The following is a 15284-nucleotide window of genomic DNA, read 5'->3' as shown; positions in this document are numbered from 1 at the left end:
CGGTGTCATTCTCATGACGTGACCAGCCCACCGGAACCTGGCGAGTCTAATGCGCTGTACGATGGTGAGATCATCGTACATCTCGTAGAGCACACGGGGCTAAAAATCCCTCTGAGCATCTTCCTCTTGAACGCGGCTAAGAGGGCTTCGTCAGTTTTAAACAGAGTCCATGTCTCAGAGGCGTATGTGAGTACTAGGACTATAAATGTTCTGTACAGTCCCAGCTTCGTACGTCGCGACAGGTATTTAGAGTGGAGAAGTTTCCTCAGGCTTTAGTATGACCGGTTGGCAGCCAGCACCCGTGCGCGTAACTCAACATCAATTTTGTTCGTCGGTGCTGACTTTTGATCCCAGATAGGTGAAGTTTTGGACGACTTCGAAGGTGCGGTTACCTATATGTACATCACCCCTGCGTGGATCAGTGTTTGTTTGCAGGGCCACTGGTGGTGCCGCCATCATTTTGGTTTTCGCCTCGTTAATCTCCAACCCGAGGTTGTGCCGCACGCTCGATCCTTTGTTAAGCTTCTGCTACATAGGAGAGCCTCAAACCAATGATGTCTATGTCATCAGCGTATGCCAGGATCTGGATTGACTTATAGAAAATGGTCCCCGAAGTTTCCACCTACGAGTCGCGGATGGCTCTCTCTAGCGCCAGTTTGTAATGGAGACAGGCAAGCCCATTTCCCTGGCGCAGGCCCTTGGTGGTAGCAAAGGGCCCTGATAGTTTTCCATCCACTTTCACCTGGCATGTGATGTTAACCGAACCCTATGGTGTTCGGGGCTATTTAAATGATCGAAGCTTCCCGAACAGCCTGCTTATACAAAGCTACACCTCTGTCAATAAAAACGGCTTCCCTTGAAAGCTCGAGGTCTCAATCAACTGCTTAATTTATTTATACTATCATCCGCTCCTGATTAGAGATAAAAATAGCTCCAAAAGGCAATACTTAAAACAACACCGAAAGGAGCTGATATGAAAATGTGAGAGCACAACTGCTCAACAACAAAACACGTATCACGTAACCAAGGGTTATTTCCGATAAAATTGATATAATTTCAACTTAAACGTACGTCCACAATTTATTTAGTCGAATGCAAACTACGACAATTTAAAAAGCTATTAAAAAGCCATTTTGAATTGCTTGATCGTAAGCATGATACGACGATTTCTATTCTAAGTCGAGGATCATTATCGACACGCATCACAAAATTAGTAAATTGTTCAACAGCTGCCGTAACAGTAGCCCTAATCAATGAGTTTACTTTAATAAATGAAGCTTTGTAAACCGAAGCAGTGATGCCACTCAAGAAGGTATTGAAGGTAAATCAGTAACGATTTATTAGGTTTTATAGTAAAGTTTTAAAGGTTTTGATTTTACAAAAAGTGTCGGAAAAAGATGAAGCGGCCACTCACCGACTTGTTTTAATTGAACCCTATTATCGTGGTCAAAACTATGGGATGTAAGCGTTTAAATCGTCAAATGCGGAACGAAATAATTGAAAACCAAGTTCTGAACTAACAATCTGACCACTTCATGTTAATTGGTGGGTTTTTGAAGAGTACTTCGGACAGTTTCCATCCAGTACAGTTCTGGTACACTTCGTTCGTAGGTTTGTAGTTTCAAATTTAAAGATAGGAATTTTAGTTTTTAAAAATCATCCACAACAGAAAACAAACACTCCTTCTGCTAACTTTGTGCATCTGTATGTATCAATTAACGAATGACTTATCCGTTTAACATTTAATCTCCCCGTTTTTTGTTTTGCTCCTCTTCCTCAGAATCACCATCAGCTAGCTGTAGCCAAAGCCATGACACTGCGGATCCTGCTGCTGGCGGGACTGCTGGCCGCCTCATGCTGTTCCGGGTCCGACATTCTCATGATCACGATGGGTGGCACCAAATCCCACAAGATCCCGTTCTTGGAGCTGGCAAAGGGTCTCATACCACGGTAGGTACTAACAATCTCTGGTGCATTGTTAAGCTGGCCGACAAGGTGAAGCTTACCTGTGCATCGGGAGATGCACCTGTCAGCCGTCCACCACAAAGACATCGGGGCTCAGTTTTTAGACAGAAAACAAAAACTATTACCGCACCAGAAGCGGCAATTGGATTATTGGATCAAGTGAGCGTACGCAGCCTGTCTGTATGTCCTTCCGGGACACGTGCTGTGGACGGTGGAATTAATTTTGATCGACGTTTGTCGGGGTTTATTTTTTGTCGTTCTCCCGCGGCAAACAAACTCGGGCTCTGTCAAAGATTCAAGGGCTAATTGAAAAGCTGCCAGTAAGCATCAGCACGGCTCACCCTAACGATCTAGCAAAGGGCACCAAACAAAAAAAACATCCGCTCACTCAAAGCACCGCGACGTTCGTTATCAAACAACGTTTAATCCTTTACGCTGCCTTTCGTTTCGAGTGTACTGTGCAAATAAGTTTCAAAAAAAAAAAAGCTGCGGATAATTGCATAACCTGCTCACGGAGAACGAAACGAAAGCTCGTGTACCGTGTGCAAGTTCTCTCGCCTCGCCTCAAATCAACGGTTCGCTGTAAGGGGAAGAGGAATAGCGTTTCAATTAGCGGAGGTTTTTGTTGAACCCTTTTTGCACCAAACTATTCCCGTCCAGAGATGCTAATGTGCGGATCAATATTAGCGATTGAGTGAAGTGAAAAGGAAATTATTGAACATTTGCATTACATCCACAAACTTTTAGTGTTAAATTTAATTTAATTCATACGAACAAGCTACGGAGCTCAAAATTGCAATGGCTCCCGTTACATATTGTGAGATTCCTTATCTATTGAAGTTGGTTTTAAAGAATAGGCTATTGAATCTCTTCAACTCATTACGGAATCTGGTCATCTCCAGTGGGTTGCCTCCCATTGTGAGCTTGTACTAAAGCTGGCGATTCTCCAGAGCTAGTTGTAATGATCCGATAGCGGCGCCGGTCTTCTCAAGGCCGGACCGGGAATCAAATCCCATCCAGACCGTCTCCCCATACACAGAACTGACTATTCTTCTCTTCTTCCTTGGCACTAAAACCTTTAACCTGTGACTTGGTTTTACTCGTAGCAAAGTAGTGCGGAGGCTGGTCTGGATGGGATTCAAACCCCGGTCCTGCCGAGTCCTGCGTGATGACTATACAGCACACTGACTATACAGCTAGGAGCAAAATGAAGTCACGGAATGGCATGCCTAGACCGCTCGAAGTTGTAGTGCGAGATAAGAAGTAGAATCCTCCAGACATTTCTGAACACTGCTTAAGATGTTCAGGACTGTAAAAATGGAAAACAGGTAAAACTGGACTCTGCCCTACTTTCTCAATACTGCTTGATATAAGGATACCTGGACTGGAAAATATTTTAGAGCATCTATTTTTGAAGCCTGGAAGCCTGAAGGTTGAAATGTTTCGAAAATTGATCAGTTCTACCAATAGATTGCGTTCTCTTAAGTACAGTCTTAATGAAATCTAATAATTCAAAGAATCACTGACCTATCCAACCAACGTCACCTCAGGCGTGGCTAAGAAGAGCAAAAAAATCTTATTCTATAAAAAAGATTATTCATTTCATTATTAGCAGAGTTCAGAAACATTCAGAACATTGCTAGGTCATTAACAAAATCCGGTATAGTTAAGTCGCCAATATTTTGTTCCAGTTCAGAAGACGAATCAAGTCTTCCCAAACAAAATTCAGTTCTACCATAAATAAGGGCAATGAAAGAGGCTCACCATTGAAGACTGAAGGAAGCAGGGACCCAATGAAAAGGTGCAACTGCGAGCCAGCTAATGCTTGGCATCAAAAATGGCTACAGGATTTATCAAATAAATTGGGATCCCTCAAAATTTCCACATCTTGCTTGCCAAATCTACAAAACACATCTATCTACAGTAAAAGACCAAAGATCGAAATCTTCTAACGAAATTTCACGGGAACTACACATTAAAATGTTGTGTAAGTTAGACGACAATATTGGCAATATCAAGTCCCCAGACGGGAAGGGATAGCAAAAAGCTTCTAAGATTCTCGAGAAAAGTGCAGTTACATGAAAAGAAAAGAATTATTATGAAAACTTAAAACTTAAAATTTATGAAATTTGTAATAGCTTAGGAAGACATGAATTGAAAATTCTTCCATATAGTAAATTAGACTATAGTAAGTACAATCTGAAAGCAATACGGCCAGGCCGTTCTTTATGAATAAAAAAAAAAAAAAAAAAAAGTACAATCTGAAGCATACATGGTAAGAAGTTCTGAGTTATCAACATACAACTTACCGAGGGGCAAATTTAACCGAGGTGTAGTGGCTTGAGTTACCTTAAACAGCTCATACTCATTTTTAATCCTTCCTATTCCTATTGCCCAATAAATTTAACTTAGTTTCTTGCCAGTACTTAATCTCTCTCTCAATGTTATTGTAATGTAAAGAAACACAGGTATAATTATACAGATAAAAAATGAAAGAGACCCAACTGACTCAAAATCGCTTGTACCTAAAAATATTCCATCACATTCTACACATAGCCCAGAAATGACTTGAGCTTTGATAGTTTTTCTCTTAAACTTTATAACTTCTCTTCACGATTGATGTAACTCTTGTGCTTGGCTCTAACACTCGGTTCAGACGGAACTTTTTTTCATGCTTTGCCATTTCGAATTGCGTTATTGGTGACGAATTTACGAACGGAAAGCTTGCGATCGGTCAGGTCGCGTAGGGAAATATCCTCCAAATACTCCTGTAGTATAATTATCGATATCGACGAGTATGAGTGTATTTTAAACTTCGTCATAAGCAGGTTTCTTATTGATTGCGCTGATAGGTTCGAAGTTATGTTTACAGCTGAAACTAAATCTGAACCTCATATTTACGTCATCGCCAATTCGAATAGATCCGCCAATCAAAGGAGGCAAGCTAGCGTTAAGTGCGTTGTTATCAATCTGAAATAACATTCGCCTAAACTTTGATTACAAATATTTTAAGAAGTGCTTAGAAAAGAGCTGCTTACCTCGAAAGATACCCTCAATTTATAGCAAGTAATTATCGACAAACAGCTGCATCTTTGCGCTACGTAAAAACGGAGCACAGACAAAGTGCTTAGCCAACTGTTTCATGCTGCCTGCGAGTAGCTCATTCTGATTTTCAATTTTTGTTATTCTTGCCTCCTCTTCCCCAGCGGTCATAATATAACGTTTCTGAATGGTTTTCCGGCTGACTTTACGCTGCACGGGCTGCAGGAGATAACACCGTCCGGGCTGGTGGAGTACATCCGGAACTACACGAACTGGGATCTGCTCGGGGCACGGATGCGAGGTGATATGCCGCTATCGCTGTGGGATGCTTTCCGATATTCGTGGCAGGTAAGTGGTTTTCCGGACGCAGGATAGTGGAGGAATCTCCGCTACAATGTGAGCGTGTGATGTGTGATTCTTTTCTCGATTAAGAAGAACATTCCATTGACTGACTGTGACCTCATTTCTATAGCCGAGCAGATATCTTGAAAGTTTACACAGCCTGTTGAAGCTTTGTGGCAGCTAATCGAATGACTCACAAAAGCTATTTATTCAGTGATGTTACGGCTGGTAGATGCGCTCAAAACTAGTAGAAACTAGTCTACCTCTCCTTAAAATGTATCGTCTGCCTTAAAGCTGACTAGCAGCAACTAAGAGCAAAGAATCCCACTCGAAATTGTTAGTTTGTTAAGCTGCTGTATTTCGGAAACTTATTGGTACACATTCACAATGGCATACTTCAAGATTTCACACCTAGCCGCTGCTGAATCCGCTGCGAAGGTACGATTGGCACAGGCGCTGCGGCATGCATTTGCCACCCTCGTACTCACGGATGAATCCCTTAATGCAGTAGCATCCTTTGGTGCATTTATTTTCGCAATCTATCTTGTTGGTGATGCACGTGTCCTGGTAGCACATTCCACAGCACCTAAACTCTTCGTACTGTCCGTTACATTTTTCTACCAAGAGAGAAGTAGGCGAATAGTTAGGCTTCCGACGACCAATCGATAGGCGTGCCCACCATTAACTTACCAACTTCACAGTTTGCCTCAACCGACTGCTCGACGGAGATTTCTTCCGATTCGTCTGCAAATGCGGCACCGGCCAGCAACACCACGCCGAACAAAACCGCAACAGCAACGCACTTCATGGTGGAGAACGGGTGAAATCTTTCCTTTCAAGCTCAGCTTCGGAACACACTTTGACCACGCGAAACAACTCACAAGGCTTCATTGTCGCACATACATGAATTTTATAGCCACGCTCCACAGACGGCGAACGGCTTTGTCTTCCCTTGTGCCAACTGTGCCAACAAACCGCCACTGGAACTGACACCTTTTTTCCAGAAGGTGTTGCTCATCATCGGCGGGGCAGCTCACCATCCCGTCACTCCCCAGACGCGACGACCCACAAATTATGACGACACGTGCATAGAAAGGTGTGGCCGTGTGTTTGAACTTGGTGGAGGCTTAAAATTAGGTGTTTGCAAGTCCCGAATTACCCGTCGATTACTGAGAGTAGAATACGGTCTACGGTTTATTAAAAGCTTTCATCGTCATCATCATCGGACAGGATCGGCAGTACGGGCCGCTGGCATAGCTGCTCCGGAATGCAACGGCCGGCGGGATATTCCCGCACGAAGCTTTCCACGCAGTAACACTCCGCGAAGCAGTGGCCGGCACAGTCGATCACGGAACCGTAGCAGGTTAGCTGGTAGCAGGGTCCACAGCATTTGAACACTTCGTCCACTCCACATTGCTCTGAAACGCGTTCAAGGAAAGATACAAGGAAGTTGTTAGGAATGGTTCTCAGGGGTTTGCGTTGTAGGTGCTAACAATATTTGATGGTTTATTTGATTCCGAGAAAAATGGCAGTCCACCATTTTCTATCCCAATTGTGTTATGATTTCCACTCACTTGTTGGTGTACAGCTGTCCTCTTCGGGATGATTGTCATCGTTGCCGACGCTCGTATCGTTGCGCTCCGGAACGCTTTGCTTCGTTTCTTGAGCATCAGAACATCCAATTATTGCTGCGAGCGATGCAACACCGAGCCAAAGCATCAAAAGCCTCATTTCGTTAGAAATTCGGTCTGATCACCTTAATACGTATTGTCTCCGTTAGAAGTATTGTCTTGGACAAAGAGAAAGCTGCAGCTTCAGTTCACTATCGTCTGCACTATGCTTCACTCGGACGCGGTTCGTCGAATGTCGTCTATTTATTGAATTCATCCCCGAGCCCAGCCGTGTTGGAGAAAGGTTACACAATAAAACTGTTCTGTTGTAGTTCAAATGAAGTGATTTCTCAATCGGACGGTGTACGAGAACGCAGCGAAGTATCGGTTATTGGAACAGTTTTGACAAGTTGGAACACACGAGCGAGCACACGAGCACGTGATTAAATAGAAATTCTCTTGCTGTATACTCTATTCTGGAGTACAATGAACAGTAACATACATAATAAAGATAGCTTCTTAATGTGAGATAAACAGATAGCATTTCGTGCTTTTATATCTCTCTTTGCTCATTACAGTTGTGCTATAAAAACGTGACTCTTCCCCATATGTTCCAGGGAACGAACTTTGCAAAACCAACACCAAGTTCAAGTAGGCCAATAGAAAGCATGCACGGCATAAACTCTATCCTAGATTACTGGATAAAATGGCTAGCAGCACTTGAAATCCTAGCCAAGTTTAGCCGACTTTGGAAAAGAAGCTGGAGCAACGTCACACGGAAAGTTGAAGTTAAAGTTGCGAAACTCTCCGATGGATAAGAGCGAACGAACAACAGTTCAGGCGAAGGTGGAACTTGTCTCACTTTTCTGTAACTTTGCATTACACTACGGGTCCGATCCGATGGTCGCTTTCAGCTACAGTTCTACTTGCGATTAAGTTTATAAATAAAAGCAACCTAATTGTGATGCAGTGCTACAGGGGTATTAGAATGAATTAGACCTGTTACTAGATTTTAATTAGGAAAGAGAACTTTTTCTCCGGAAGACCTGTTTTGATACTGTTTCAAGTTAAAGAAGAATCAGGTTTGTCTGGGCTATGGCTGCTAAGTCGCGTCAATCGTTAGAAATCACTCGAGCTTTTTTGTTACAATACTTTATATCCTACTGTATGTATATGGTTTTTGTTTACTTACCATAATGTGCGAAGTAAAATACAAACTGCACGTCGCTCCATAAAGTTTCCGATTAATTTATTGACCCCCTTTTTTCGATCTATTATACTATTTTAATTTTTCTCTTTATCTTTTTCTTCTCTATGTCTGGCAGTAATGAGTTACTGCCTGGCGTATGAAATTGTATACACAAAGTACTCCGTTTTTGAAAAGTGTTTTTTTCTCTAAAACTAACGTGATGATTGAACAGTGTAATTTTGAGTCAGTGTTGTGTCATCAGCAAGTCCTTCCAGACCGCCTCCCCGTACGTAAGGCTGACTACTTTTCTACGGGTAAATTTAAGTCACAGAACGCCATAAATGGCAGGCCGAGACCTCTCGAGGTTGTAGTGCCAAGGAAGAAGAAGAGATGTCGTCAACAAGTACACAAAGCTGGGAATGAATAAATCCGAAAAAATGAACTGCGATTTTTTTATGTGTAACCATTCCAAAATGTTTCTAAATACCCCAAATTTCTGATAAAACGTTTGTAGATGACTTTTAAATTATAAATGAGTTACAACTTCAAACATATTTTGGCACTTAAACGTAGAAATTCCATTCGAAGCTACAACATTAAACGTTCCCATATAGTGCACCAGCTACCTGATGCTTCGAAGGAGCTCTTTTATATAAAATTTATTAGTCAGTACTTTGGAACATAATTCTTAACGATCAACATTCATCGTTTTTAAGTAAGATTCGATCTGGCTTTTCAGACATTATTGTGGTGCCGCGTGCAACAGCATGGGCATATCTATCATTGTGTTTCATAGGCTCTGTTCAGCTAATTGTTTGTTATAGACGTCTAAGTCACATAAATCCAGCAAGTGGTGCTAAACAATCAAAGTTTCTGGATGCAAAGTTTGATGAAATAAATTATTTCGTTAAAATCGAATCTGGCCAGAATCAACCAGATTCTGGTTCACATTCCAGTGCCGCACCCAGTGACACCGTTGCTGGATTAATAATTTCTTCTTCTTTTTCCTTTCCTGGATGGGATTTCAACCCTTGCCCTGCCGTGTGAAGAGGTCCCGGGTTATAGTAATAGTAACACAAATATGATAATTTATTATGACAACTTTTTTTCGATTGATTTTAAAGAAAGGAACCTTCCGATTCTGTTTAATAAATAATTCGTTGTTTTTGATACAGTATCTTCCATGCGTATGAAATATTCATTCGTAAGGTATCTCGTCCAGCAAAGAAGTTCAAACCAAACTTATGCATATCCCTCTTGTTTAGAGACATAACTAGGTGGATTAGTACTCATGCCACCGTTTCATGCCATGTGGATCCAGTTTTTGAACTCCTGGGCAGTAAGAGGTTTAACTGTTTGAATCCAAAAATACAGCATCATATATTACTTCATTTTATAAAAAAGAACATTACTGAAAGTAATCAACTGAGCAAGGACTGCTACTGGCGCAAATAGCTATCCAAATAGAAAACAATATTATCTTTTCTTTATTTTTCCTTGTAAATCTGTAATCGAAAAACGTGATAGAAACATTGGCCAAACGCAAACTACAAACTCTGTGAACTTTTGGGACAGTTTTGAGATAGAAAGTGACATGCTGAGGATACCAAATCGGAGAGCAACATGTAATTCGTGAAACCTTCAGCAATGGCTGACGGACACACTTTCAACTGAAGTTCGGCGTAAACAAGGGCATTAGCTGATAAGAGCACCACCAGCAGTAGCAGCAGCAATTTCTAACTGTGCACTGTATGAAAAATCCTCCAAAATCCAGATATTTGCACATGGTCACAAACAGTCAACAGTGTTGCAAAGTGTCGATAAATCGTTCTGGCGCCATTCGATGTAGTACATACCACCAGCAGCTGCTGCACTGCACCTGCTTAACGCCAAGTGAATTATTGTGTCGTTTTTTGGCTGTGGTGTCAACAAACATTAGACCGAGAGAAAGAGAGAGAGAGAGAGAGGAGAAAGAGAGCTTAAAGCCATATGTTACAACGATTCTAGGACATGTTTGAGCTCTGTTTTAAATTGCAGTGTTTCAGGCACATCTATGCAGTTTGAAGCATCCCCAACAGCTGAAGCTGGAGTTTAATTATGCATTTTATATAGAAACAGTTTATTCATCTTGAGAGATATAACTTTGCCTTTAATCTTCTCAGTCTTTACATCATATATTGAACTTGTAGGAAATTTACGGTCTAAATTGTAAATATTTTACTCTCCTGTTATGTTCCTATTCTTTGCTGATAAAATCATGACACCCAAACAAGGCCACCCCAGTAAAACCCACAATCGTGTGGAGAGGTTGAACGATGCTACCACTAGTGCGGGAATATCTGAAATTTTAATAAGAACACACACAAACACACATTCTTCATCCATGCCTTCCGGGACCGGGACCAGGATTTCGCATAGCATGGGATGAGGTCGAACGCAACACACACCATCCCCATCATCATCCTCATCGCACAAGTATCATCGTTAAGTGGATGCCAAAGTATAACCCGAACATTATTTTGGACACGCTGGCGAAAAGTAAAAACCTAGCCTAGGGATTCTAGCGCTTCTGACGCTGTGTGTGATGAAGGGATGAGATCGAGTCTTTGGGCTCGAGTGACCAGCTTCGAGTTCCCTGCCACGTGTGCACCAAATTCGTACCGAATGCGATTCTCGCACTTTAGAAACATTGTTTCATAATCCTCGTTAGTAGACGGTGCAGGATACTTCTTCGTTAAGCAAAGGTTCATGTTCGCTTGTCCTGGTGTCTCATCTCCCCCTTAGTTACACCGGTCGCGGTTCATTATTTCGGCTCACACCGGCCACTCTGTGTGTGGATGAATATCGTGTTTGATTTAGCCGAAACGATTGACGTCAGGCTTTTTTTTTTCGTTTTTCTGTCTCGATGGTTGTCCTGCTGTCCAGTTACGTAAAGAAGCAATCGACAAGTTGGAAAAACTCTCATCTCACTTTCTTCGCTGGTTCTCTTCGGTGTAGGTGTGCGATGCAACGCTGGAAGACAAGGAAACGATGGACCTGTTGGGGCGCAAGTTTGACCTAATGATCCTGGACGGAGCATTCCCGGAATGTGCGCTCGGGCTGGTCTATCGGCTCGGCGTACCGTTCATGTACATCAACACGGTTGGCTTCTACACCGGGTCGATGTCTTGGGCAGGAAATCCGGTACCGTACTCGACCACACCCGTCTTCTACCGGCCGGCTACGGATGACATGGACTTCTTCGAGCGGTTGTCCAACACATTCCACACGCTGATTGCCGATGCCGTGTACACGGTAAGTATGACCATTTATCCTCAAAGTTGCTCAATAGTTCGCCGAGAAAGTTGAACGTCTTAATTTAATTACTTCACTTTTTTTTGGACACAACTTAGGACATCCTCCGTAAAAAATTTTAGTTAATGCCTGTTGTAACTCGTCCCTAAAATTGATATCCAATTCATCAATTTAACATCATTTAATGATTGAGCCTCACTAAACCCATTCCATTCCCAATCTAAGTCGACCGCCGATGCGGACTTTTGAGCTAGGAGCATAGTTGAGTGCCCGTTACCTTAAAAACCGGGCATCAGGTTACACAGGTCAGTCGTCAGATAATTACTTCACTAATTATGCCAGATCGACACGATTGGAGCGTTAATGGATCAGCTTTCCTCCCCCGGTCTCGTTAATGCTTCCTCCACAATAGCCCGCGAATCCGGGTCCAGCGAAACTTTACACCCAACCCAATCCCAGTCTCAGGCTAAATAATAACGTTCTATTAATAAGCAATCCGCGGGCATCCGCTAGCATACCGTCAAAGGTGATCATCATCATGAATATCTGAATTATGAACCCCCACGCCGGAAAAAGCGCGCTCAACCCGGCTCGTCTAAATGAGAAGGATTAGGACGCACTAATGAGCGTTGCGGTATGTGGTCTAGTTTATTAGATTGATACTTTTCACCACATTGATAGAATTATTGGTTTTGCTGGGGACGTTTGATGTCAACTGTGGATGAAAATATTACGCGCACATAGCGGTGTGGAAATTCCTAGAACAACGTTTGCGCTAGTCGACCGAGGACGAACCAGAGCAAATGGTTTGATGTTCGTTCGTAAGCCCAGCATCGACGGCTGTTTGCTGACGCTTTACAGCATCGCCCTTGGATGTGCGTGTTTGGAAAGGTGTGTAGACCGTAACTAGCGTAAATCTACAACACAGGAGCCCCACCAGTCTGGGGGGGACATCCTAATGTGCACGCACACATCTCGGAGGCACACTTCAGTGACACACGTCTCGCATAAGTAGCTGGCTAGTCTTGGTCTAGTTTTGGAGCTGGCGGGCACAAAACATCTTTCGTGTGCAATTACCATGTTCGTCATCCCTGCAGCTAGCTATCAGCGTCACAACTTGCATACCCGGTAACCCTGACACCTTGCCAGCTAAATGTCGCCGCCAACGCTGAACGGCCCGTCCCGACTTGCTATCTTGACCAGTTCGTGACGCGCGGGTCAAGGATAAGAAAATCGGCCAACTATCAGCTCCGAGTGCCGGTTGTGTTTATCATCAGCGCTTGTGGTGTGCACAGCTTTGCATTAGAAGTTTGTTTGCCCATCCCGTGAACTCATCGCCGAGACGAGACGATGTGCGAAAATACAGCGAATCAATTTCGCAACAGCTTTTCACGAAATCTATTGAACCGGAGCAAACAAACCCGGCTTTCCGGGAAGTAACACAATATTAAACAATTATCGCTTTTTCCATCTCTTCCTACTAGCCCTCGATGCTTTACCTCCAGCACATGGTACGCCGCCATCTTGGTTCCGATGTGCCAAACATCTGGAGCCTTGGGCGTAACGTAAGCTTCATACTGCAGAACGGACAGGCAAGCGTTACCTATCCCCGGCCGCTACTACCCAACGTTGCCGAAATTGCTTGCATCCACTGCAAACCGGCCTCAGCACTGCCGAAAGATTTGGAAGACTTTATTGCCGGTGCGGGCGAGTCGGGTTTCATCTACGTCTCGATGGGTTCCTCCGTAAAGGCGGCCAACATGCCGGACCATCTGCGCAAACTGCTCGTCCAAACGTTCGCTCGCCTACCGTACCGAGTGCTCTGGAAGTACGAAGCAAGCCCAGCCCTGCTTACCGATCTGCCGGCGAATGTGCGAATCGCACGCTGGTTGCCCCAGCAGGACATCCTTGGACATCGGAAGTTGCGTGCGTTCGTTACGCACGGCGGATTGCTCAGTATGTTCGAGACGGTGTACCACGGTGTGCCGATCGTCACGATGCCCGTGTTCTGTGACCATGACGCGAATGCAGCGAAAGCCGTCACCGACGGGTATGCGCTCCGGCTCGAGCTCGCAACGATAACGAGCGACAAGTTGATACGCGCCATCCACAAGGTTATCCACGATCCGCGGTACCGGCGGGAAGCGAAGTAAGTGGTTTTGCTAATGAAAGCATTGCTCAAGAGTTGATTCTATCCTGCTCGTTCTTAACCCCCGGCTGTTTTTCAGACGACGACAGATTCTGCTGAAAGACCAAAGATCTACCCCACTCGAGACGGCCATCTACTGGACGGAGTACGTGATACGTCACAACGGTGCCTACCATTTGCAGTCACCGGCCCGTAATCTAAAGTAAGGCATCCAAAAAAACAATCCTCTCGTCTAACGATGTTTGCGGTGTTCAAAAACGATTAATCCTTCCTTTTTTTTCTCTTGCACGCTTCTTCTAGCTTCCTGCAGTACTACTGTCTGGATCAGATGCTGTTCTTCGCTGCCTCCGTCTACCTAATGCGAACGTTGACCCGGCTCTATCTGAACCCTCGGATAGTTCAACTGGGCAAGGAAAAGCTCCACTGAACGGGGCAGACAGCAGCTCCAAGAAGCAAACTAACTTATTACTAGACATCGTACACTGGGCTGCGAGAGCGCAGACGGGCAGCGGACGAGTAAACAAAAAAAACTCAATGCAATTTTAAATCAACGATGGTGATGGTGAAATCAAGACGATTGTTTCAGCAACATGTGTGCAATATTTGGAAGGGAAGAGATCCCCAAAAATGGATATGCTATGCTCTCGAATTAATAAATGTGATATGTTTATTTATGTTTTGCTAGAGCAACCGAACTTTTCACCAAAGCTCTACCAAGAGCCTGGGTATAGTGAAACAATAGGCACGCTTAGAATCGTTAACGGTGTGGTGCAAGAAGCAATCAATAGCGAAAAAGGGACACCCCAAAAAGCAATCCAACTGTGAACACAGTTTAGTTGTGATAGAGATTGGTACGAGAAATGGACCTTGCATCGGCGCATCAGAACACGTAATGTTAATAGTATTTTATTGCGATTTATTATCGAACGCAACGTTTTCGGAACAGTGTAACAGCTGTTAGAATCTGTATTTATTGGTATGGGTACACACTTAGGCCACACTAAAGGGGAACCAAGTGTTTCGTTGAACAGTAAAACCTAAATCTGGTATTATGAAACAATTTAATAAAAAAGCGGGGGGAAACAGTGTGTTTTTAAGATAGTTAACGGGAGGGTTTATGTGTTTTTGTCTTCTTTGTTAGCTTTGTTTTCTTTTCTTCTCCTACAAAACGCGCAACAAAACAATCACTTTGTAAATTGAACCTACCAACCTTCCTTTGTAAATACACAGTGCTTGTAACTACAGTGACGAGACTATTGCTTTAATAAATTATTGTGACGCAAGAACGGCAAGAAACAGAGCTGAATGTTTTACTAATTGTTTTCCTTTTTTATGCTTTTTTTTGTGGTTTAATTTCAATTAAACAACAGTAGTTTAAATTATTTGTATCTTGACCGTTGCTTCCCTGATGAACCGAAATCCCCTGCGCCGAAATGCCATTGTACGATTTCATACATTGGATTGCATACCTGCTAGGCGCATGTGGTAATACATTTGCTATAATATTAATGAGGCTCCATTACAATGCGGTTTTACATTTGTTTTGAGTTATTCAACCAAAACTGAAATATTTCCTTTTCTGGAAACGATTGTATCTGTGTGTATATGTAAACATCGTGTGACAAATGAAAAATGCTACAAACTGTGCGATCAGTTTGCATTTACACAGGTGAAGTAGCTTAGCTCGTACAAC

At 43.2% G+C, this 15284-nt stretch overlaps 2 protein-coding genes across 10 annotated transcripts in view; one reads left to right on the top strand and one right to left on the bottom strand.

The window, feature by feature from the left end:
* The window catches only part of LOC118508335 (UDP-glucosyltransferase 2-like), a 41998-nt gene extending 27161 nt beyond the window's left edge, over positions 1–14837 (top strand). For 6 of the 9 annotated variants that reach the window (XM_036048009.1, XM_036048004.1, XM_036048006.1 and 3 more), the window contains 6 exons: positions 1781–1950; positions 5172–5355; positions 11146–11442; positions 12927–13591; positions 13671–13793; positions 13892–14018. In XM_036048009.1, the coding sequence (XP_035903902.1) occupies positions 1811–1950; positions 5172–5355; positions 11146–11442; positions 12927–13591; positions 13671–13793; positions 13892–14018 (1536 nt within the window). In that variant the 5' untranslated portion in view covers positions 1781–1810. Of the gene's footprint in view, positions 1–1592; positions 1705–1780; positions 1951–5171; positions 5356–11145; positions 11443–12926; positions 13592–13670; positions 13794–13891 lie in introns of those variants that run through there. The other 3 variants (XM_036048012.1, XM_036048011.1, XM_036048010.1) reach the window with 3 other exon arrangements.
* LOC118508336 (chymotrypsin-elastase inhibitor ixodidin-like) lies at positions 5687–6232 on the bottom strand. Its single transcript, XM_036048013.1, has 2 exons — positions 6040–6232; positions 5687–5966 (listed from the first exon to the last, which is right to left on the bottom strand). The coding sequence occupies exons 1-2, from the start codon at positions 6155–6157 to the stop codon at positions 5761–5763; spliced, it is 324 nt and encodes a 107-aa protein (XP_035903906.1). The 5' UTR covers positions 6158–6232; the 3' UTR covers positions 5687–5760.
* Positions 14838–15284: the final 447 nt, after the last annotated feature.

This window comes from Anopheles stephensi, chromosome 2 (assembly GCF_013141755.1).
Source record: "Anopheles stephensi strain Indian chromosome 2, UCI_ANSTEP_V1.0, whole genome shotgun sequence".
Taxonomy (NCBI): Eukaryota; Metazoa; Arthropoda; class Insecta; order Diptera; family Culicidae; genus Anopheles; species Anopheles stephensi.
The sequence above is the reverse complement of the archived record's forward strand: the minus strand, read 5'-3'. Positions and strand labels throughout refer to the sequence as shown.

Bases quoted from the DNA above. Each gene is read 5' to 3' on its own strand.
- LOC118508336 (XM_036048013.1), bottom strand. From the start codon at position 6,157: ATGAAGTGCGTTGCTGTTGCGGTTTTGTTCGGCGTGGTGTTGCTGGCC. The intron at 5,967-6,039 runs GTAAGTTAATGG...CTCTCTTGGTAG, and splicing joins TGAGGCAAACTGTGAAGTTG to AAAAATGTAACGGACAGTAC.